Below are 23,402 nucleotides of genomic sequence, written 5' to 3'. Positions count from 1 at the left end.
TCTTCCTTTCCATTTTCACTGCCATCAGCCTAGTCCAGACTTCCATTATCTCTTGCATCTTTTTTAAAACATATGTCCATCTTCACGTGACTTTGCCACTAGACCATAGGTTAACTGGAAAGGAAATAGAATACCGTGAATTCTGCTCTAAAATAGGATACCAGTAGTAAACCAAACCATGGCATGGGACCCCATATACAAAAATTTACTACAGTGAATTTCAGACAGTAGGTTTACCACTCATTAGTATGTCAAGAAATCAACTAAGTGACTTGTGACCAGTATTTAAAAAGTGAAATAGAATAGGAAGCGACCCAGAAGTTGTACTTGTAATGCTGCTTTCCCTCTCGCACAGTACCTCGCACTCTTCCTTTCCAATCAGGGTCCAGCAGAAATGATCCCACAAAAAAGGGTGGCAAGAGGAAGGGCCATTCTGCCAGCAAGGAGGTAGTGACCAGAGAATACACCATCAACATTCACAAGCGCATCCATGGAGTGGGTTTCAAGAAGCATGCACCTTAGGCACTGCAAGAGATCTGGAAATTCACCATGAAGGTGATATGCGTGTTGACACCAGGCTCAAAAAAGCTGTCTGGGCCAAAGGAATAAGGAATGTTCTGTACCATATGCGTGTGCAGTTGTCCAGAAAACCTAACAAGGATGAAGATTCACCAAACAAGTTCTATACATTGGTTACCTACCCTATGTACCTGTTGTCACTTTCAAAAATCTACAGACAGTTAATGTGGATGAGAACTAGTCACTGATTTTTCAGATTAAGGTGCATAAAAGAAGGGAAATAGGATAGGATAGAAAATATCAGAGAATATTATGCATAGTAAGAGTATTATTTTGTTTGGGGTATATGATATGAATGCAAAATGTATTTTCTACAATGCATCAATGGCCAAAAGGTTGGAAAAATACTGACTAGTGGTATTGTAAATGCTCTGCTAAAAAAAAGTCATTAGAAATAACCTAAATGTTAAGCTTGATCTATATTTAGCATGAAAAAGTATACTAGAAGGCCTACAAAGGCCTTCAAACTTTTTGGGTTTGAACTCTGGTTCTGTTGCTTACTTGGTGACCTTCAGCAACTTACTTAAACATGTGCAATTTTATCATCTGTAAAATGGGGATAATCATAGCACCTATCTCTGAGAGTTATATATATATATGAGCTATAAATGAGCCAATACAAGTAAAATGCCTAGAACAGAGCCTAGCACATAGCAGTAAATTAAGAAATGTTAGCTATTATTATCAATATTCTCAAGTTACTTGGCAATAGAAGTCATATTTTTAAATCCCATTTTTCTAACAATTACCATTTCAAGTCAGGTCATAAGGCTTCTCACACATAGAGACTAGGCCTATCATCTATGGATTTCAATACAGAATCTTTGGGTGATCACCTCAGGATCCAAAAGCCCCTTATAGGTGCTGTTCTGAGAAAACTATGTTGTCCGTGCAACCTGCTTTGTATCTCTCTCTTAGACACTGCCAAACATACCCAAATGTTCTGAGAAGATGTGGATCGTACTGTCCTGTTCATGCCTGTGAACACAGTTTCTACCAAGTCTTTTGTTTGAGGGCCCTCGTTTAATAAAACTTGTATTAATACACACTGAGCAGATGACTTCCTTCATTTATACAGTATGAGAATCCAGCAACATGATGCTTAGCGATACAAGGATGGACTATGTTTCACTGCAATTATACTGCTGACCCATTGCTCTTTGAGAGCTCCTCTCCTAGTGGTTTAACAACTAGCTCTAAGATAAAGAGGCAAAAAAAAAAAAAAAAAAAAAAAAAGCACCCAGATTTGCAGCATGGCCAATTTCTATGGTGTAAATGTTCCCATCATGACCAATTTCAAGCTACCAGTGTGACGTCCCTGAATACAGAGTTGGAAAGAGCTGCCTATATTCTGCTTGCATGAGCCCTAACAAGCAGTCCCCAGCATACCAGCTGCATGTGACTATTTCATGTTTTCTGCCCAGTGTACATGTAAGAATGAAAGCATTTTTAATTATCAAATGTTTCTTTGTTCTGAAAATACCATTCAGTGGACTTTTCGGTTATGCCAAGGAAAAGGAAACATTTTATTCTAAAATGAAGATTTTGAGACAATGTGACTCCAAGGCACTGAACAAAGGTCTGGATAATGTAAAACTTGAATCTCTCCAGACTCTTCTTTTTTGAAGTTTATTTACGTATTTTGAGAAAGAGAGAGAGAGAGAGAGCATGTGCAGGCAGGGAAGGGGCAAAGAGAGAGGGAGGGGGAGAGAGAGAGAGAGAAAGAGAGAGAGAGAGAGAGAGAGAGAGAATCCCAAGCAGGCTCCGTGCTGTCAGCACAGAGCCTGACACAGGGCTCAAACTCACCAACTGTGAGATCGTGACCTGAACCAAAATCCAAGAGTCGGCCGCTTAACCAACTGACCCAGCCAGGTGCCCCAGACTGTTCTTTTGAAAAGGCATTCTTTTCTAAATTAGAATTCAGATCACGCAGTCCCTAAAAATGATCTCCTGTTCTTATTAGATAAGCAAATGAGAAGGAGAGATCAGATGAATGTAGAAAGGCTTTAGGGGCAAAGTCTTTGCCTCACATTGAAAAAGGACTACCAGATTGAATGGGCTGGGATTGCAGAGCCCAATCTGAACCACTCACCTAAAGACCTCAGGGAGTGTTATTACATATTGAATAACCTAGATTTGGGGAAGTGCAAGGATGAGGCATCACGGGGTTCTGAAGGATTGTCCTGGTAGGGCCTTTATGGCAAAGTCAACTCCAGGGGGAGCAGACATTCTGAGTCTCCACTACCCCATAAGGGGACAGTGAGACCCAAGACCATACAGTCTTCACCTTGACACAAGTGTGATGTACTACATAATTTATTTCCATATAAAGAGCATTCTCTATTAAACAATACATAGAGTAGTGGTTCAAAGTCAAACGCTGGAGACAGATAGGTCCAGGTTTGAATTTTCATTTTGTCACATATCAGCTGTGAGAGACCTTGGGCATATTATCTAATTTCTCTGAACCTCAGTTTCCTCAAGAGAGGAAAAATGAATATAATTGTACCTACCCCTAAGAATTATTTTGAGGATTGGGGCGCCTGGGTGGCGCAGTCGGTTGAGCGTCCGACTTCAGCCAGGTCACGATCTCGCGGTCCGTGAGTTCGAGCCCCGCGTCAGGCTCTGGGCTGATGGCTCAGAGCCTGGAGCCTGTTTCCGATTCTGTGTCTCCCTCTCTCTCTGCCCCTCCCCCGGTCATGCTCTGTCTCTCTCTGTCCCAAAAATAAATAAACGTTGAAAAAAAAAAATTAAAAAAAAAAAAAAAAGAATTATTTTGAGGATTAAACTAGCTAATATAGTATTTAGCCTTGATAAGGTACTCAAAAATTAGTAATAATCACAACAATAAATATCTGTTCAGACCCACTTCGGAGGCTAGATGCCTGATGGAAGTAGATATTTATGTCATCTCAGCATCAATGTTTACTAAATCTCAGCCCAGATTTGCAATTGTTTCCAGGTAAGTTCAGAGCTATAACCGTCCACATCTGGGTAGGAGACACACAGGAAGCAAAATTTGAAGTCTATATTTGTATAGGATGGCTTGAGTAAGTGGGTTGTACTGGTCTCTGAAGCTCACCTAAGAGCCAGTATTTCATTTCAAGAGACAATGCAGGTTATTTCTGGGGATCTTTATCAGAATCTCTGGACTCCTATTTGAAATGGTGCCATCATTCGCACCAGGACTTCTGTTGTCACTAAGGTGACCTCAAGCTGTCAACAAATGTTGATGCGACCTCAGAACTGGAAGTCATCTAAATCTGATGAAATCTTTCTTGTCTGTGTTCTTCTCTCAGACTCTTTATTATGCATTTAGTTAAGCTGGTGACACCAGATATAAGCTTTACTTTAATTAAACCATTCTCCAGTGTCCTCTCACCGCCCTGCACTGAAAGAGCGGGCATTCACGGAGACGACACTGAGGATGGAACTCTTTGTGTCAAGTCTCCATTTTACGCTGATTTTCACTGAACACAAGATGGACTGTTTGCAGCAGGACCATTGGGGATAACGGGCACTGGATTTTGTGCAATGATTTTTATCTCTGGTGTTTCTGGCGCTGATTAAGGTTTCAGGCAAACAGAGGCACTGAGGACCTAGCAACAATTGCTACGGAGCTTCCTGGTTGCCAGCAACAGTAAATGCCACAGAGACACAAAGACTCAACCTTTCACATGTACACAATGAAACCTGGAGCTTGGTTTCCTATTTCAGACACAACAGAATCTTCCAGGTAGAGCACAACAGCTTCTTCTTTCCCCCATTTATACTAGATTTTTAAAATTTTGTACAGAAACACACTGCCCGGGAGCCTGTATGACAATCTTGCTTCTAAATTTGTTCAAGAACACTTACATTCTAACCTCTCTCTTAGTACTGTCCATTTTCACTATTTTGAGAGATAAATGGAGTGAAATAGTATTGTGTATCTGATTTGGAATTTTAAATAAGGTGTGACTTGTTTAATGTGTTTGGAATTGGCAATCTTCTCTACAAAGTTACGGTTAGTTTCTACCCTTCTGATAATATTCAGGAATATTATCTGAAAGATCTTCTTCCCCAAGTACAGTCTCTAATTTGTTTTTAGAAAAGGTAGAAGCATACAGAATATGAAATAGAGCACTGGCAATTTAAGGTTTTTCCATGACTCATTCAAGGAAATTGCATAATAGCCCTTCCTCTGCCAACCTCACACACTCTTCTCAAATACCTTGCTCTTTTCTTTATTCCATTCCCCCACCCCTGTCACCTTTTCTATCCTTTCTATATGCCATTATACGTTTTCTCTCTTTTCTCTTAAGACTGTAAAACTCTCTAGGGTATAGTCATGTGTTATGCAAGGTGATAAGGGAACTGAAGTGCCCCTAAGCTTGCTAGTCTGTCTCCTAGCAACGTATGACATGTTGCTTAGTAACATGAGGGGTGAGAGTGAAGTCTCTCTCACATATCTAAAAATACTGAAATCATTAACAAAAAATAATAGCGGGCTTATTAAGATGTACCATGTTTACCATATAAGTTTACCATGGAGGGAACTTATTTCAGCCCATGCTATCTTGAGTAAACCTCTATAATTCTTATAATCAGTATACTAGAAAAACAGATAGCTTTTCTTATAAAGAGATAAAACAGCCTTTTCTAATCCTTTCTTTTCTACACATGCATAATCAATGTTTCTGCAGAATGAAGAAGTGTTTCCTAAATGATCTCTTAGGCTGCACAGATGAAGAAAAACACAGCCTTTCCTCTTCTCTGCACATGCATAATTGATTTGTAAATCTAAATGAAGACTGAGAAATGTTTCCCAAAACACCTCTCTAGGCTGGGTGTCATTTGGGAGTTATGTCTTTTAAGATTACAACAGTCTGGAGAGTAATTCTCTGCGAACTTATCCAGTGGTTTTCAGAATTCAGAAATAACTGAATCATACCACCCAAACCATTACAACTCTTTAGTTCCAAAATGGTAAATATTAATCCTAAGGGAATACTATTTACTGAATTAGATCTACTCAGTCTGACTCTGGTGCAGGATGCAGGAACTGGGAATCAGTTAACTAGTCCCCTAGTTACTTTAGCACTTTTAGGAAACACTAGTATAGAGGGTGATTCTAATATGTTACAAAGGGTTATCCTCCACTATTTTGTCTCTTGGATTCATACGTAGGCATGGAGCCTACTTAAAGCAAACATTTCTTTTTTTTTTTTTTTAATTTTTTTTTTCAACGTTTATTTATTTTTGGGACAGAGAGAGACAGAGCATGAACGGGGGAGGGGCAGAGAGAGAGGGAGACACAGAATCTGAAACAGGCTCCAGGCTCTGAGCCATCAGCCCAGAGCCCGATGCGGGGCTCGAACTCACGGACCGCGAGATCGTGACCTGGCTGAAGTCGGACGTAAAGCAAACATTTCTAAATGAAATAAATAAGTAAAAGCTTAAAAAAATAAAAATAAATTTAGATCTTGAGCTGTGTTTTTGTTAGAGAATTTAGGAGAAACGTATTTGCTTGGATTTATCCTTTTAAACTCAAACTTGCACGAGGCAGGCAATGTGAGACAGACAGCATGATCGTTTTATAAAGAATGTAGAGGTGGTGGTATGGTGTGAGACAGTGACCACTATCCTGGGATGAAGTTGGGAAATGTGACAGTTCTTTGTGTCAGCAGCTCCTGCACTGTCCTCTCTCACACAGCACTGGACACAATGTATTGTAATAGCAGTTTCAATCACTAGACATTGAACTCCACTGGGCCAGGAAAAATGTTTTATGCCTTTTGTGCCAATGCTTAAAGAAGAAGCTTCAAAGACCAAGTCCTAAATATTCTGCCACATCTTGCCCTTGAACTAGCCCCTTTGGCTAATAAAATTGGCCAAGCTTTAGAGGCACCTGGGTGACTCAGTTGGTTAAGCATCTGACTTTGGCTCAGGTCATGATCTCATGGTTTGTGAGTTCAAGCCCCGTGTCGGGATCTGTGCTGAGAGCTCAGAGCCTGGAGCCTTCTTCAGATTCTGTGTCTCCCTCTCTCTCTGCCCCTCCCCTGCTCATGTTCTGTCTCTCTTTCTCTCTCTCAAAACTAAATAAATGCTAAAAATTTTTTTAATTGGTTAAGCTTTAGAAAAATAGTTATTTGTTCATTATGCAAATATTTAGTGAGACAAATTGAAATATAATGGACAGAATTTAGTGATCAGTTGGGAGTAACTTGAAAGAGTTGATATACATAAAGTGCTAAGAATAGTGCCTGGTATATAGTAAACATTATATAAGGTTATTCTTATTTTAGTCTAGCTTGGTAGACTAGGCAGATGACAATGAACTGATATTGAGGATATAGAATAATTAAGAATATAGAACACTAAAGAGGGTAACGGAGAAGAATAACTAATTCCATTTAGATATGTTGAACTTGAGATACCCACAGGTCATCCAAAGGGATAAAGCCAAGTAAGAAATATAAGTCCTGAAGATGGGAACATGTTGTATAAGACATTTTAAAAGTGAATTCTGACTTTTTGTGTGGCTAGTGCTACATAAAAATAGACCAGTTGTAATTCCTCAGTATTTTACTTCCTACAACATGAAAACATCGATTCTGTTGTTCACTAGTAAATCAGCGTCACCCTGATTTATCTATGCTATGGAATTAGTTAAGACAGGGATTTGAAAGAAAGAAGTGCACATTTGGATGGTTGGGGGAAGGGACTTTGGGGCATCTTTGACTACTATCAAATCCCCTGCAGCCAGTGCACCATGGCAACCTTCCCAGGCTGCCACCTAATTTCCATATGCTTTAAGGGGAGGGTGGGGTAGGATGGAAGTGAAGCCTTCAGTGTGCATTCTTGTGAGTGTGTGTAATTTGGGCTAATAAAATGCAACCAAATTATAAATTGTGTTTTATGGAAAACTGAGATTATCTGCTGCCTCTCCACTTTCTTCTTTTTTTTTTTCTCTTCTCAGGATGCCTTTGAGCCTCTTCAAGTTTTGTCAAAGGTTGGATTTCAATAGTAGGCTTGCAGCCAGAGCAAAACTACAAATTAAAATGTGTATGTCAGGACATAAATATGTTGTTCAAAAGAGTTCACTAAGTGCCTGAACATCAATGAGCGACCTCAAAGCACTGTATTACAATACGAGAGATACATTTTTAATATTATAGGGTAGAGGTGTTTGCATTATTTCATATGTCTTACTTCTGGAATTGAAATTCATTAATATTTCTCTCTACTATACAACAAAAGTCCTTCCCAAAATAGATGAAACTCAGTTACCAGTATCACCACTGATAATTCTTACCACTGTTATTCAGAAAAACTTATTATTTAGTAATATTGCATTGTGTTGACCAGAGTTTGAAAAAGATAATGTTAAGCTTTAAATAAAATTCTGAATTCAGGTGTGGGCCATATTCTTACCTAAATTGTTAATGAGGAATTTGGCCAAGGTGAATGTAGCAGGTAGTCTTTAAGGGCCATACACAGTAAGAGCCAAATCACTCAATACATCGATCGGTACTGAGCCCTAAAGTAAATAAATGTAAATTCACCATGTCAGCATAATCATGTCCAGGAAGACTAGCCAGTCTCTCTGCATTATGTTCCCCTGTAACCAACTCTGCTCTGTCTATTCTTTCTGCACATAACAGTCAGAAGGATCTTTCTGAAATGCAAAGTTTATTATTCCTCTTTCCTTTAATGGCTCTCATGGAGTTTGGAATAAGGTCCTTTCATACTCAATTCTTTGCTATAATCCTCCAGCCACCCAATCCCTTTCTCCTTACACTTCATGTAATAAACCATAACAAACCATTTCCAGTTTCTGAAACTAACCCAACTGTCTGTGTATTTGCATGTGCACTCTCTTCTCCATTTGTACCTGCTACTTCTATTTATTTTTCAAGACAATCCCAAGAATTGCCTCTTCCAGGAAGGTTTCCTGCATTCTTTATACCACACCATCCCCCAAAGACCTAGAGGTTATAGGTAATATATATCTCCTTGCACAGGACCATGCCATGCCTCTTTCTTGGGACTTATCAGAATGCATTATGTCCAATTAAATCTTAGCCAAATAAACATTTATTTATCCTACACTATACCTAGCCCAATATATGCAACTTAGTAGGCAATCTTATGTGTTTCCAAAAAGAAGAAACAAATGAATAAGTGTTTGAAAAATATAGGGCTGATCATTCATATGAGCTAATTACTTGGGTTAAAAAAGATAATTTAGAAAATAATGAAGTTGAAATATGTACGAGCTACTGAGAGGAGGGTTTCCAAATATACATATGGTAGCTTGATTCATGACAAAAGTGTCACTGGAGTCCAGTGGGGAAGTATGGTCTTATAAATAAATAGCGTTGGGCCAACTGGATATTCATACGGGGAAAAAACAGATCTGACCTCTACATCACATCAAACACACACAAAAATATCGGTTCTTGTATGTATTGTGGAACTAAATGTAAAAGCTTAAACAATAAATCCTTTAGAAGAACATATCCATGAGCTGTGGATAGGCAAAATTTTTTTTCTTTTTTTCTTTTTTTCTTTAAATGTTTATTTACTTAGGGGCGCCTGGGTGGCTCAGTTGGTTAAGTGGCCGACTTCGGCTCAGGTCATGATCTCGCGGTCCGTGAGTTCGAGCCCCGCATCGGGCTCTGTGCTGACAGCTCAGAGCCTGGAGCCTGTTTCAGATTCTGTGTCTCCCTCTCTCTGACCCTCCCCTGTTCATGCTGTCTCTCCCTGTCTCAAAAATAAATAAAACGTTTAAAAAAAAATAAATGTTTATTTATTCTTGAGAGAGAGAGAGAAAGAGAGAGAGAGGGAGGGAGGGGTAGAGAAAGAGGGAGACAGAGAATCCCAAGCAGGCTCCCTGCTGCCAGCACAGAGCCCGATATGGGGCTCAAATTCACGAACCATGAGATCATGATCTGAGCCGAAATCAAGGGTCGAATGCCCAAGCGACTGAGCACCCAGGTGCCCTGGCAAAGATTTCTTAAATGTAACTCAAAAAGTACTAACAATAGGGTCACCTGACTGGTTCAGTAGTAGAGCATGTGACTCTGCATCTCAGGGTTGTAGATTCAAGCCCCACAGTGGGTGTACAGATTACTTAAAAACAAAATCTTTAAAACAATGCTACCAATGGGGTGCTTGGGTGGCCCAGTTCTTTGAGCCTCCAACTTGAGCTCAGGTCATGTTCTCATGGTTCATGGGTTGGAGCCCCATATAGAGCTCTCTGTGGACAGCACAGAACCCACCTCAGATCCTCTGTCCCCACCTCTTTCTGCCCCCCCCCCCCCGTCTCAAAAGTAAATATTTTTTTTAAATGCTAACAATAAAGAAAAAGTGATAAACACAACTACATTAAAATTAAGAACTTCCGTTCATCAAATGACATCATTACATCATTAGGAGAGTAAAAAGGCAAGCTGCAGAGTGGGAAAAAAATTTTTTTTGTAATCTTCAAATCCAAAAAGGACTCTTATTCATAGTATATGATATACTCCAACCAAACACTAAGATACAGACAGGCAATTCATGAGAAAATATGAAAGAGCCTTGAACAGGCATTTCACCAAAGAGGACATTTAAATGGACAAAAAACACATGAAGAAGGTATCAACTTTATTAGTTAACAAATTGAAGTCACAATGGATAGATATTATTACTATAAACTCTCCCGGATGGCTACAATAAAGGAGGATGAAAAACAGAACTCTCCTACACTACTCGTGGGAGTGTGCATTGCTACAACTACTCTGGGAAAATTTGCTGTTTTTCCATTAAAGCTGAACATGCACATGCCCTATCCACTCCTAGGTACACAGCAGCAGAAATATATATAGCAGAAATCTGTAAATATATTCACCCAAACACAGGCATAGGAATGCTTAGAGCACTGTCATTTGTGTTAGCCAAAAACTGGAAATAATGCAAATATCCATTAAAATTAGGAAATGGATAAATAAATTATGGTATGTTCATACATTAGGACACTACACAACAATGAGAACAATTTACAATTACATTCAATGGTATGAGTAAATTTCACAAACATAGTATTTGTGTGTCATCCTTGTGCAGGGGCCATGCTAATCTTCTCTGTATCATTCCAATTTTAGTATGTGTGCTGCCGAAGCAAACATCACAAACATAGTATTAAGTGAAATAAGCCACATATAAAAAGAATCTATTTCCGGGTGCCTGGGTGGCTCAGTCGGTTAAGAGACCGACTTCGGCTCAGGTTCTGTGAGTTTGAGCCCTGCATAGGGCTCTGTGCTGACAGCTCAGAGCCTGGAGCCCGCTTCAGATTCTGTGTCTCCCTCTCTCTCTGCCCCTCCCCTGCTCAAGCTCTGTGTCTCTTTCTCTCAAAAATAAATAAACACTTAAAAAAAAATCTATTCCAGGGCGCCTGGGTGGCTCGGTCGGTTGAGCGTCCAACTTCAGCTCAGGTCATGATCTCGCTCAGTTCGTGAGTTCAAGCCCCACATTGGGCTTTGTGCTGACAGCTCAGAGCCTGGACCCTGCTTTGCATTCTGTGTCTACCTCTCTCTCTCTGCCCCTCTCCTGCTCATGCTCTGTCTCTCTCTCTCTCTCAAAAATGAATAAATGTAAAAAAAATTTTTTTTTTTAAAGAATCTATTCCATTTTTATAAAGTTCAAGAACAGGCAAAACAAATCTATTGTGCTAGATGTCAGTGGTATTACCTTTGAGGGCAGATTGTGACTGGGTAGAGGTACAAGTGGGAGGCTTCTCAGTGATAATGTTCAGTTTCTTAATCTGCATGCTGGTTACACTAGCAATAATGTTAAGTTAGCAACAATTCATCAAATCGTACATTTATGATTGGTGAGAATTTATGTATGTATGATATCCTTCAAAAAGAATTTTCAAAATAAAGAAGAAGAAAGAAAGGCTTTTCACTTGGTGAACATAACTGCAGGCACACAAACTGTGTTTCCCATTCGGCAGCATAGCTTGAAATTCAGGGTTATACTTGGAGAATTCTATCCTCATACCATATCACCAGCATATAATGCTGTTATCAGGTTTCAATTATGCATCTCCACGCCTCTAGTCCTGACCTTTCTCAGATTCCCAGTGGCTTTCAAGACTTTTGCCCTGAATCCCTGTATCACCTCAAACCATGTAACATTCAACTGTAAGAGGACATCAACTGATTGGTCCTACCCTCAACGACCCCCCACCACACACACACCACAAAAATGTAATTCTCACTCCGACTTGTGCCACTTCTCAACTTCCCTATTTTCTTTTTCTGTTTTTAAATTTTTTTTTAACGTTTATTTATTTTTGAGACAGAGAGAGACAGAGTATGAACGGGGGAGGGTCAGAGAGAGGGAGACACAGAATCTGAAACAGTCTCCAGGCTCTGAGCTGTCAGCACAGAGCCCGACGCGGGGCTTGAACTCACTGACCGTGAGATCATGACCTGAGCCGAAGTCGGCTGCTTAACCGACTGAGCCACCCAGGCGCCCCTTCTTTTTCTGTTTTTTAAGTAAGCTCTATACCCAACATGGGGCTTGAGTTCAAGTAGTGTTGAACTCACTACCCTGAGACCAACAGCCACATGCTCCACTGACTGAGCACTCCCATCAACTTACCCAACAGTACCCACTACTACCGGTTCATTCTCTTAGTCTGCCAAGTTCAAAACTTTAAGGGTTAATTTTTACTCTCTCCTTTTTGCATCATGTCCAACCAGTCACTACTGGGATTTTGTCCTTTGGATGGTCTCTTCTATTATTCCTTTTATCCATCCCCATTGTAATTATGAAGGTCTGAGAACTTCTGCTTATATTATTGCAATAACCTCCTTTATTGATGCCATTATCTCCAGACTCTTTCCCTACTCCACTTACCTGTCAGATTAATTTTATAAAAATTAACACAGTGATAGTAATATTAATTTTATTAAAATGTTGTTCACTCCTTTCTATGAGAATATAAAGGCTTCCAACCGTCCGTGGACTCAAGTCCAAACTCTTTCTTTAGACTAGAGCTCAAATTGCTTCATTAACTACTCCATTCCCCACATAGAACACATCACCACAATTTGTTTGCATACCCAAATCAAGACAACATTTTTGCTCTCCCTTGTACAGGCACCAGATCAGCATGATACTATGTCTTTGCTAATATTATGTTCATTGTTTAAAGTACTCACTCTACTCCTGTCCCATTTGGTCACCAGCCACCATTCCTAGTAAAGGTTTCCATAATAAACCATAGGTCTTAATATAAGGACTTTTTCCTTCTTTTGAAATTTCTATATTCATAAATATAGAAATTAGAATTAGAATAGAATTAGAAATTAGAATAGAATTTCTTTCTATTCAAGGTAGTACAGAATAAATTGTGAAGTAGATAAAATTTGTCTTCAAATCCACCGTTTTCTCTTTTTAGTCATTATTTTATTAAGAAATTCTTAATTTATTAAGAAATTTTCAAACATACCCCAAAATAGAAAAAAGGGTATAATGAACTCCATATACACATCATTAAAATTTAAAAATTTTCAAGAGTTTGGCCACAATTTTTATCTATCATCTCTTCCCTTGTTTCTTTCCTGAAGTATTTTAAAGCACATCTCAGACCTTATTTAATTTAATACACCATACTTCTGTATGCATCTCTAAAAATTATGGAAATTTTCTTACATTACCACACTGCCATCAACACATTTATTTTTTATTTTTTTAATGTTTGTTTATTTTTGAGAGAGAGAGAGAGAGAGAGAGAGAGACAGCACGAGGGGGGGAGGGGCAGAGAGAGAGGGAGACACAGAATCTAAAGCAGGCTCCAGGCTCTGAGCTGTCAGCACAGAGCCTGACATGGGGCTGGAACTCATGAACCATGCATGAAATCATGACCTGAGCCAAAGTAGGACATTTAACCAACTGAGGCACCCAGGTGCCCTGCCATCAACACATTTAATAAAATGAATAATAATTTGTTGGTATTATCTAATGATCTGTCCATATTCAAATTTTGCTGGTTATCTCTAAAATGTTTTACACTTGGTGTGTTGGAATCAGAATCCAAACAAAATCCATTGTTATACTGGCAATTAGTCTCTAAAATCTCTTCTAACTTTCAGCAGTCCCCCTTTCCCACCTTCTTCACCCCATGCCACCACTCAGTTGTTGCAGAAACAAGATAATTTGTCCCATAGAATGTCCCACACTTTGCGTTTTTCTGTTTGCCTCCCTGTGATGTCATCTGACTTGTTCCTATAAATGGAAGTTAGTTCTAAAAGTTTGGTTATAGGTTTAGCACAGCTGTTTCTGATGCACTTTCATAGGTGATGCTGTGTGCTTCCTATCAGATCACATCACAGGGTCGCAGGGTCTGATTGTCCCACTTTTAGTGATGCTAATATTGAGCAGTGAGTTCACTTAGTAAAAGCTGAATCCTTTCATTTAAAAATTCCCCAATAGGGGTGCCTGGGTAGCTCAGTTGGTTAAGCATCTGACTTTGGCTCAAGTCATGATCTTAAGGTTCGTAAGTTGGAGCCCTGCATGGGGCTCTGTGCTGACAGCTCAGAGCCTGGAGCCTGCTTCAGATTCTGTCTCCCTCTCTCTCTGCCCCTCCCCTGCTTGCATACACTCTCTCTCTCAAAAATAAACATTTTAAAAATTCCCCATCAATATTTTATCAGAGTTGTTATCCACTGATGATCTTTGCTTGAATAAATTACTTCATTAGGGGATGCAAGGGTAATTTTTCTAATTCTATTACTTCCATATTCACTAGTTGACATTACTCTATAAAACTCTATAAAACAATGATTTTCCCTAATTAATTTGGGTCATTTGGTTACCTTGAAATATAGTTTATACAGGAAATGCAGGACAAATGCTCAAATCTTTATCTGATTGCCAATGTGTAGAGTATGGACTTGCTGCCCTAGTTACTTCCAGTGGTGCAATGGTATCAGATATTATTTTTAATTCACTTTTTTCCTATTTTTATTTTTCCTTTGTGGAATATCTTTATAAACTCATGGGTTTATATCATTAAATTTTTTTATTATAAATATGGTATAAATACAAAAATAAATAAAACATAATTTTATAGCATAACAAATAATTATAAAGTGAATATCTAGCTTTTATAACTCCTTTGCCTCCCTCCTCCCTATCAAAATCATCTCTCAGGAAATCAGCTGAATTTTAAAATAATTTTAAATTAATATGTCCTTTTGCAGATTTTGAAGTATAAGATTTACTTCCATTATGGAATTAAAGCAGCCATATTAAGGATATGGGATCTTCATCTTAAAACTATTAGGCAGCCATTGATCTGCTTTAAGCAATGGTGTGACATGATCTGTATTATGTTACATGATCTGTGATATGTATGATAATAAGATCACTCTGGCTGTTGTGTGAAGACTGAACTGGGTAGGGTTAGGAGTATATGCAAAGAAAATCTAGAAGGGCAGTGCAGTTGTCCAGGCAAAAGATGATGTACTTACTAGAGTGAAGGCAATAGAGATGGAAGAAAAGAATAAGATCTGAGAGAGATTTAGGAAGTAAACTTGATAGGACTTAGTGATCGATTCTATGCTGGTCAGAAAAAGAGAGGGAGCTATCAAGAGTAATTCTTCTTTCTGATTTGAGAAATCAGATATATGCTGCTCCATTTACTGAGCAAGAGAACCTTGTAGAAGGTGCATGTTTATGGGAAGGTAACTAGTTCAACTGGGGATACCTGTGAGAAACCCAGCCTAAGACTGGAAGTTTACTACACAATCTGAAACTAAGAATTGTTAAGAAGTGATGGGCATATGGGGCGCCTGGGTGGCTCAGTCGGTTAAGCATCTGACTTGGGCTCAGGTCATGATCTCACGGCTTGTGAGTTTGAGCCCTGCGTCGGGCTCTGTGCTGACAGCTCAGAGCCTGGAGCCTCTTCAGATTCTGTGTCTCTCTGCCCCTCCCCCACTCACACTCTGTCTCTCTGTCTCTCAAAAATAAACATTAAAAAATTTTTTTTAAAAAGAAGTGATGGACATATACAAAGGATTTGCAGCCTTGGAAATGAAAGCACTTACCATCTATTAGGAGTGACTAAGATCATATAGAATAAAATGAGTTAAGAGTCTAGGACTGAACTTTGAGAAACTCCAACATTTAAAGACTGGGAGAGGAGGAGGAACCAGCAGAGACAGAGAACAAGCAAACCAAAAATATATAAGAAGGAAACCCAGAAAATGGAGAGTTTTGGGATGCCTCGGTGGCTCAGTCAGTTAAGCGTATGGCTCTTGAGTTCAGCTCAGGTCATAAGCTCACGGTTCGTGAGATCAAGCCCCGTGTTAGGTTCTGCACTTAGATTGCGGAGTCTGCTTGGGATTCTCTCTCTCCCTCTCTCTCTCTGCCCCTTCCTCATTCGTGCTCTCTTGCTCTCTCTCAAAATAAATAAATAAACATTTTAAAAAGGAAAAATACTTATTAAATACCTTTAAATTACTACGCATTATAATAGTTAATTAAAATATGCACAGAAAGAAACCGTTCATTTAATTCAACAAACGTGTGTAATGGTTAGTGTATGCTTGGCACTTTGCCAGGGACTAAGATTCACATTTCAATGGAGAAAAGGTGTAGACACACAAATAATTTAAATTCTACAAATATTATAAAAGAAAAGATGTTTTATGCTAATCTTACTGTGGACAAGAATGAATCCTTAGTAGACAGAATACTTATGCATGTATGCTTATGTAAGTTAAAGAAACTGACAGAAAAAAATAAGAAGCGAACTAGTAAAAAAATTTTCTAATAGTTTGCATGTCATTAAGTCAGATAATGAGGGAAAAAAGAACAGATTAGTTATTTCCCCTGCTCTCCCGTTTATATATTTAAGGTTATCAGTGCTCAAATAATCTATTTCTGACCTAGATCTTATTGTTACTTATACCCAAGGGGAGAAAAAAATCCTCATTTGCATACGGAACAGAATAGCTCTGAGATAGAATTACAAAGAATCACTTGCATGAACACGCCTCTCTTTTGTTTAATCCTCAGTAAATTGCATAAGGAACTGAGACTATTGGGGAAATGACATATTTCTTTTATACTGTAAAGAAAATAAAATTCAAGACTGTGCCTCTCTCTCTATAAGGAAAGCTTTGCACACTTTACCATGGTCCAGCGGTGTTTCATTTATTTGATTATTAAAATTGTATAAGAAGTACTTTCAATAAGCTACTTATAAATCCTTAGACTGCTCAATGCCATTTAATTCCTATTTTTATTAAATGTACTTCTGGGTTCAGAACGAAGCATTCAAGTCGTCCTTAATTCTCCTGTCTTTTTACTGAAATAAACATTTATTTGGTAAAGGGACGGAGATAAGATGATGTTGAAGATTGTTTTTCCTATGAAATATGCAAGAAATAGATAAAATAATTTGTGTGTTGGGTTTTATTTTTTCTAGGGAGACGACTGCAGCAAATTTGAACAAGTAAAGCAGAGCTGTGGAAAGCAGGCTAGAAAAATCCATGGCAGCCATTGTCACACCACAACCTGCAGCAGCTGTCTCAAGTCCCTCCCTCCCACGCCTGCTGGGCTCGGCAGCCCAGCAGGAATGAATGGGCTCTGCAGAGCACTGTAAATGGTGCTGCAGACCCCAAAAATCTGTTGCTAAAAACCAAACATAAAAATTACCTGTCAAAATATAAATTTTCAACTTTGGTGGACATAACAAACCTTTTTACCTCTGAAATTTCATTAGCAATGTCAGGTGGTAATCAGTCCAAAGTCTTATTCTGCATAGCCCATCCTTGTTGATAATAGAGTCTTTCTAAATAGCAAAAGAATGTTACTGCAATCCATTTCCTAGGGGTGAAAGCAAAGCCTTTTTGTCTCGAGACGCAATTGAGCAACCACCAGAGTCTAGCTGAATAGCAAGGGTGTGAGGCTGGCTACATTTTCCACAGTTAGAAGCCCAATCTCTGAAGAGATTTACTGAATTCACACAAGAACTACCAAAAAAAAAAAAAAAAAAAATGCAGTTATTGAGCTGACATGGTTGTCTGTGGATGGAGGCAAAATTACAATATAGTCTTTTTTACATTGTATACAGCTCTCCTTTTTAATTTGGTATCTTAGTTTTTCTTCCCTTTCCAGAAAAAAAAAAGAAAGAAAGAACAATGCAGAATATTAACTACATGCACAGGTAGTAGCACCAGCTTCTGAACTCAATCCTTTCTCCTTGTATTTTCTCAATTCTATATCAGGAAAGACAATTCATTTTAAGGAACAATACGCTACATAAAATATATTACAGGGACTTCTGGTAAAGGAATATTTCTAGGAGACTACTTAACTATGATATGTTCATTAGATCTTAATTATCATGTTATAACTACTTGTGTGCTTCCATATTTAGTATGGTTTTCTTCCACGTTCCCTTTTTGTTTAGCTCTTTGGGGGAGGAGTGCATAAAAGGTCTTACGATAAATTACTTGAATCTGAAAAACCATTTTGGATGACTCTTATTGAACCTTTTTTATGTTAAAAAAAATTACATTTACTCAAGCCATTTTAAGCATCATTCCCATCTTCTCTCCTACATTATTTGTAAAGCAATTAGAGATGTTGAAGCCGAATGTAGTGAAATTTAGAATACTCTGAGAGAGGGACTGGGAGTAATTTTCCGTTAAATATTTCATCTCAACACAAATTCTGCGATGTAAGTGTTGGGGAAAACCTACATTGGTGATTTTAGCTGTAGTGTGAGGCTTAAGCAATATAAAAACCATACAATTCAAGTTCTCTTTCTTCTCTCCCCCCCCCCCCCCCGCCCCAACCCCACCCCATCATGGATGCTCGGCTGACTGTTTTTGCACAGTCTCTTTGTCTGAAGGATGCAAACAGTCTATGGATGCTAGGGAAAAAGGGGTGGGGGAGAGATTACCTCATCCCATGTCGTTTGCACCAATCACCACTCTCCTGTCGTGGCTTCTCCGGGCAGATTGAGGGGTCTGGACCAACAGGAAAAGGCCCCAGCCCATCCCCATGGTGACCGAGTTGTATATAGGGAGCCGCATCCGCCCATGTGCCGCAGGTTCTCTTACATCGACCGCCTAAGAGTCGCGCTGTAAGAAGCAACAACCTCTCCTCCTCTCCGCCATCTGCTCGGCAGCCGCAAAGCAGCAACCATGGTAAGAATCTTCTTTCTCTGGCTCTTTGTGGCCGTTGGGTGGGGTCGGTCCCCCAAGATCTACTTGGAAAGTCTTAAGCTCTCTTTCCTTTACAACTTCTTTGGGTAAGGGTAGCCTTATGCTTTGTTTGCGAGGTTTGGCTTTGGGTCCCCAAATCCTTGAGTCTGGCCGCCGCCGCAGTGCGGGTTGAGGAACTGCGCCCAGGGCGCAGCAGAACCGTGGGGGGAAGAACAAAGGCGGCGCAGAGGAGTTCTTGTTATATGAGCCCTTCCAAGCTGCAGGCAGCCCATCTGTCGGTGACGAAAGGGTCTGGGCAGGGAAAGGCAGTCGTGGCGTCGCCTGCTCTGTCCCAGTGTCTGTGCGCACGGTTTTCGTGTGACTTGGGAGGCTCTTTTCTTCCTGGCGTTGTTCCCAGGGGGAGGGAGAGAAGTCCCGAAAGACCCGGGCTCAGTGGGTGTAGCTGGGAAGGGGGGGAGGGGAGAAGGACAGGGACAAAGCGGAGCCTTGGGTTAGTATTAAAAGATCCCTGCACGGTTCGTTGGCAGTTTAGGAAGATACCCGTATATTAACGCGAAAAAAAATGGTTAGTTTCTGTTCGAGCCCCTGGCAGCCGGCGTCAGGGCGGCGCAGGGGCGGAGTTGTTTGTTTCTGCCTTCTCTGGCCTTAAAGCCACTGGGCGGGGTTCCCCCTCACAAAACCTCTGTCATAAGACTTTTAATAAAATGCTTTCATCATTGTGGAACTGTAGGCGTTAAAAGGTTTTTCATTCACTGTTAAAGCTTAGATGAGATATTTTTTCTTAAGATGCAAAATCGCAATTCACTTGACAAGCACTTTAAAGTCTGGTCTGGGGCCGCCCCGCCCTGACTGACTCCGTGTGTGTGTGTGTGTGTGTGTGTGTGTGTGTGTGTGTGTGTGCGCGCGCGCTAGCCGCACTTTCTGCTGAAGAGAAAGCCTCAGTTTGAGAGCCAAGGTACCCTAAAGCCCAGGATCCAGGGAAACGCCCTTCCCCTCCCCTCCCCTCCCCTCCCCACCCCCACCAGTATGTCAGTGAGTAGACAATGGACAGACAATGGAAGTTGAAGCCATAAAGACAGTAGAGAAGAAAATCTCTTATTGAACGTGATGAGTATGAATATTCGGTGGTGAGTAGAGAATCTCAAAATGAAAATACTATTTTGTTGTTTTAAATACTTCATTATCCTTTCACTGGGCTTTTATTCTTTGGTAGTTCTCATGTGATATTTTTCTAATTTAGGAACTATTGTTTTAAAGATACTAACAATCTTTCAGTTTTTGCAGTGGAGAAGATTCTGGAAAGACTTCTTTTTAAGTAATGAAAATGCTGCAGACAAAGAACTATACTCTGCCCAGCTGTCTTTTGTTCTAGTGAATCTTCATTAATTCATTTCAATTTAGGCATATGGTCCCAGCTTGGGTCAGAGGAGGAAAACTGGCAGAATAGCACAATGAGATCATGTAGGCAGTTTCTGGAAATAGAACTTACTCTGTTAAATAATGTAGCAGACAGAACAGGCTAGTACCAGGCACAGCAAATGCAGCAATGCAGGAGGCAGACCTTATTTAGCTTCCAGTCCCCTAGGACTAATGGATCCTGCAGATAGACTGCAAAGGGGTGTGGCATCTAGCCTCAGCTGCAGCGCAGATGTCCATGTTAAAATTCCAAGTCATATGTACAAGAAACTCTCATCTTTATTTAAAGGGAATGCAGTAGTAATACTGACTCCAATTAACTAATGATTGAATTTAATTTACTGCATCTTACGAAATCTGTGCTTTAAATATTTTTTACATATGAAAAATTTCTCTTCAAGCATGGCTGGGGGAACAATGGGCTTGCACATGTATTGAACAGTGCAACCTTATTCAGACCACACCCATCTGCAGCATTTGGAGCAGGTGCTTTTCCTTAAACATTTCTATCGAGTTAGGGATAATCTCAAGTAAACTTGAAGAGTACCTGTATATGACTAGAAATATTTTCAGAAATTTACTGAAAATTCAAAATGCTAACACAATCTGATTTTAAATTTTCCTCTTTTCCTTCCCATAGCGTGAATGCATCTCCATCCATGTTGGCCAGGCTGGTGTTCAGATCGGCAATGCCTGCTGGGAGCTCTATTGCCTGGAACACGGCATCCAGCCCGATGGCCAGATGCCAAGTGACAAGACCATTGGGGGAGGAGATGACTCCTTCAACACCTTCTTCAGTGAGACGGGCGCTGGCAAGCATGTGCCCAGGGCAGTGTTTGTAGACCTGGAACCCACAGTCATTGGTGAGTTGGCCTCAGTAACCCAAGGGAGATCTCAGGGCTCTTGAGACAGGAGGTCTGTCATGAGGGCTCCATTGACACCGTGGGGTGGAGCAGGCGTGTGCAGGTTGTGAGTGACGGGTGGCTGCTTTGTTTTTCTCTTCCAGATGAAGTTCGCACTGGCACCTACCGCCAGCTCTTCCATCCTGAGCAGCTCATCACGGGCAAGGAAGATGCTGCCAATAACTATGCCCGAGGGCACTACACCATCGGCAAGGAGATCATCGACCTTGTCTTGGACCGAATTCGGAAACTGGTATGTTTGTTCTCCAGAATAAAGTAAATAATGACCCTAAGGAAGACATTTGAAATACGATCTTTTCTTTTCAAACACAGAATAGAAATATAATGGAGTGAGGACAACTGGTAAATTGTTCCTTGATAGGGTTTTTAAATTTTCAACTACAACATGAATCATTTGGTGTCATTTTATAAACGTCAATGAAGATGTTTTAAGTGAAGAAATGCTTTGTAATTCTGGGAAGGTCTATTATAATCTGTCTCCTCTGTTCCTTTTTTCTCACAGGCCGACCAGTGCACGGGTCTCCAGGGCTTCTTGGTTTTCCACAGCTTTGGAGGGGGAACTGGTTCCGGGTTCACCTCCCTGCTGATGGAACGTCTCTCTGTCGATTATGGCAAGAAATCCAAGCTGGAGTTCTCCATTTACCCAGCCCCCCAGGTTTCCACTGCTGTCGTTGAGCCCTACAACTCCATCCTCACTACCCACACCACCCTGGAGCACTCTGATTGTGCCTTCATGGTAGACAACGAGGCCATCTATGACATCTGTCGTAGAAACCTCGATATTGAACGCCCAACATACACTAACCTAAATAGGTTGATAGGTCAAATTGTGTCTTCCATCACTGCTTCCCTCAGATTTGATGGAGCCCTGAATGTGGATCTGACAGAATTCCAGACCAACCTGGTGCCCTATCCCCGCATCCACTTCCCTCTGGCCACATATGCCCCTGTCATCTCTGCTGAGAAAGCCTACCATGAACAGCTTTCTGTAGCAGAGATCACCAATGCATGCTTTGAGCCAGCCAACCAGATGGTGAAATGTGACCCTCGCCATGGTAAATACATGGCTTGCTGCCTGTTGTACCGTGGTGATGTGGTTCCCAAAGATGTCAATGCTGCCATTGCCACCATCAAGACCAAGCGTACCATCCAGTTCGTGGACTGGTGCCCCACTGGCTTCAAAGTTGGCATTAATTACCAGCCTCCCACTGTGGTACCTGGTGGAGACCTGGCCAAAGTACAGCGAGCTGTGTGCATGCTGAGCAACACCACAGCCATTGCTGAGGCCTGGGCTCGCCTGGACCACAAGTTTGACCTGATGTATGCCAAGCGTGCCTTTGTTCACTGGTATGTGGGTGAGGGCATGGAGGAAGGAGAGTTTTCTGAGGCCCGTGAGGACATGGCTGCCCTTGAGAAGGATTATGAGGAGGTTGGTGTGGATTCTGTTGAAGGAGAGGGTGAAGAGGAAGGAGAGGAATACTAAAGTTAAAAATGTCACAAAGGTGCTGCTTTTACAGGGAAGCTTATTCTGTTTTGAATATTGAAAAGTTGTGCTCTGATCAGTTAATTTGTATGTAGCAGTGTATACTCTCATATACAATTACTGACCTATGCTTTAAAACACAACGCTTTGTTATAGATCCAAGCTGTCCATTTCTCTGATGGGTTTGAATAAAGTATTCCCTGTCTTAAATGAATTCAGTCTTGTGTTTTCTATTTGGGGGTCTGATACCCATGTATTTAGTTCTGAGAAAGGATAACTGTTGACTGTGGTTTATACATGTACTATAAAGTGACCTGTTTTTTTATTTTAAATTTTAGTGTATTATAAAACTTATTCGTTAAATACAAAATAACTAAAAATTACCATTATCCATGCAATTCTTAGTTTTCACTCCACTATATGTTAGTTAAACTGCTAGTACTCTTTTTTTTTTTTTTTAATTTTTTTTTTTTTAACGTTTATTTATTTTTGGGTCAGAGAGAGACAGAGCACGAACGGGGGAGGGGCAGAGAGAGAGGGAGACACAGAATCGGAAACAGGCTCCAGGCTCTGAGCCATCAGCCCAGAGCCCGACGCGGGGCTCGAACTCACGGACCGCGAGATCGTGACCTGGCTGAAGTTGGACGCTTAACCGACTGCGCCACCCAGGCGCCCCTGCTAGTACTCTTTAGAATTGGTATTTACTAATACACAGCCAAAGGTCTGGTTGCCTGCCAAGTCTCATACGACCCACATGAAATGATGAATATTCCAAATACATTA

The 23,402-nt window shown here is 40.4% G+C and overlaps 1 protein-coding gene, 1 non-coding gene and 1 pseudogene across 2 annotated transcripts; 2 read left to right on the top strand and 1 right to left on the bottom strand.

Annotated features, from left to right (window-relative positions):
* The first annotated feature begins 345 nt into the window (after positions 1 to 345).
* On the top strand, positions 346 to 760 carry LOC123591823 (annotated as a pseudogene).
* A 9,868-nt stretch (positions 761 to 10,628) lies between these two features.
* LOC123592266 lies at positions 10,629 to 10,731 on the bottom strand. Its single transcript, XR_006709664.1, has one exon. It is a non-coding gene; the product is annotated as a U6 spliceosomal RNA (small nuclear RNA).
* Positions 10,732 to 18,588: 7,857 nt separating this feature from the next.
* TUBA1A (tubulin alpha 1a) lies at positions 18,589 to 22,833 on the top strand. The gene is made up of 4 exons (XM_045466039.1): positions 18,589 to 18,779; positions 20,854 to 21,076; positions 21,220 to 21,368; positions 21,639 to 22,833. The coding sequence occupies exons 1-4, from the start codon at positions 18,777 to 18,779 to the stop codon at positions 22,617 to 22,619; spliced, it is 1,356 nt and encodes a 451-aa protein (XP_045321995.1). The 5' UTR covers positions 18,589 to 18,776; the 3' UTR covers positions 22,620 to 22,833.
* Positions 22,834 to 23,402: the final 569 nt, after the last annotated feature.

Source organism: Leopardus geoffroyi, chromosome B4, assembly GCF_018350155.1.
Source record: "Leopardus geoffroyi isolate Oge1 chromosome B4, O.geoffroyi_Oge1_pat1.0, whole genome shotgun sequence".
Classification (NCBI taxonomy): domain Eukaryota; kingdom Metazoa; phylum Chordata; class Mammalia; order Carnivora; family Felidae; genus Leopardus; species Leopardus geoffroyi.
The sequence above is the reverse complement of the archived record's forward strand: the minus strand, read 5'-3'. Positions and strand labels throughout refer to the sequence as shown.

What these genes read in the sequence shown, in the direction of transcription:
- TUBA1A (XM_045466039.1), top strand. An exon ending in CCTGGAACCCACAGTCATTG is followed by an intron (nt 21,077 to 21,219) that starts GTGAGTTGGCCT and finishes TTTCTCTTCCAG; the next exon opens with ATGAAGTTCGCACTGGCACC. An exon ending in TGGACCGAATTCGGAAACTG is followed by an intron (nt 21,369 to 21,638) that starts GTATGTTTGTTC and finishes TTTTTCTCACAG; the next exon opens with GCCGACCAGTGCACGGGTCT.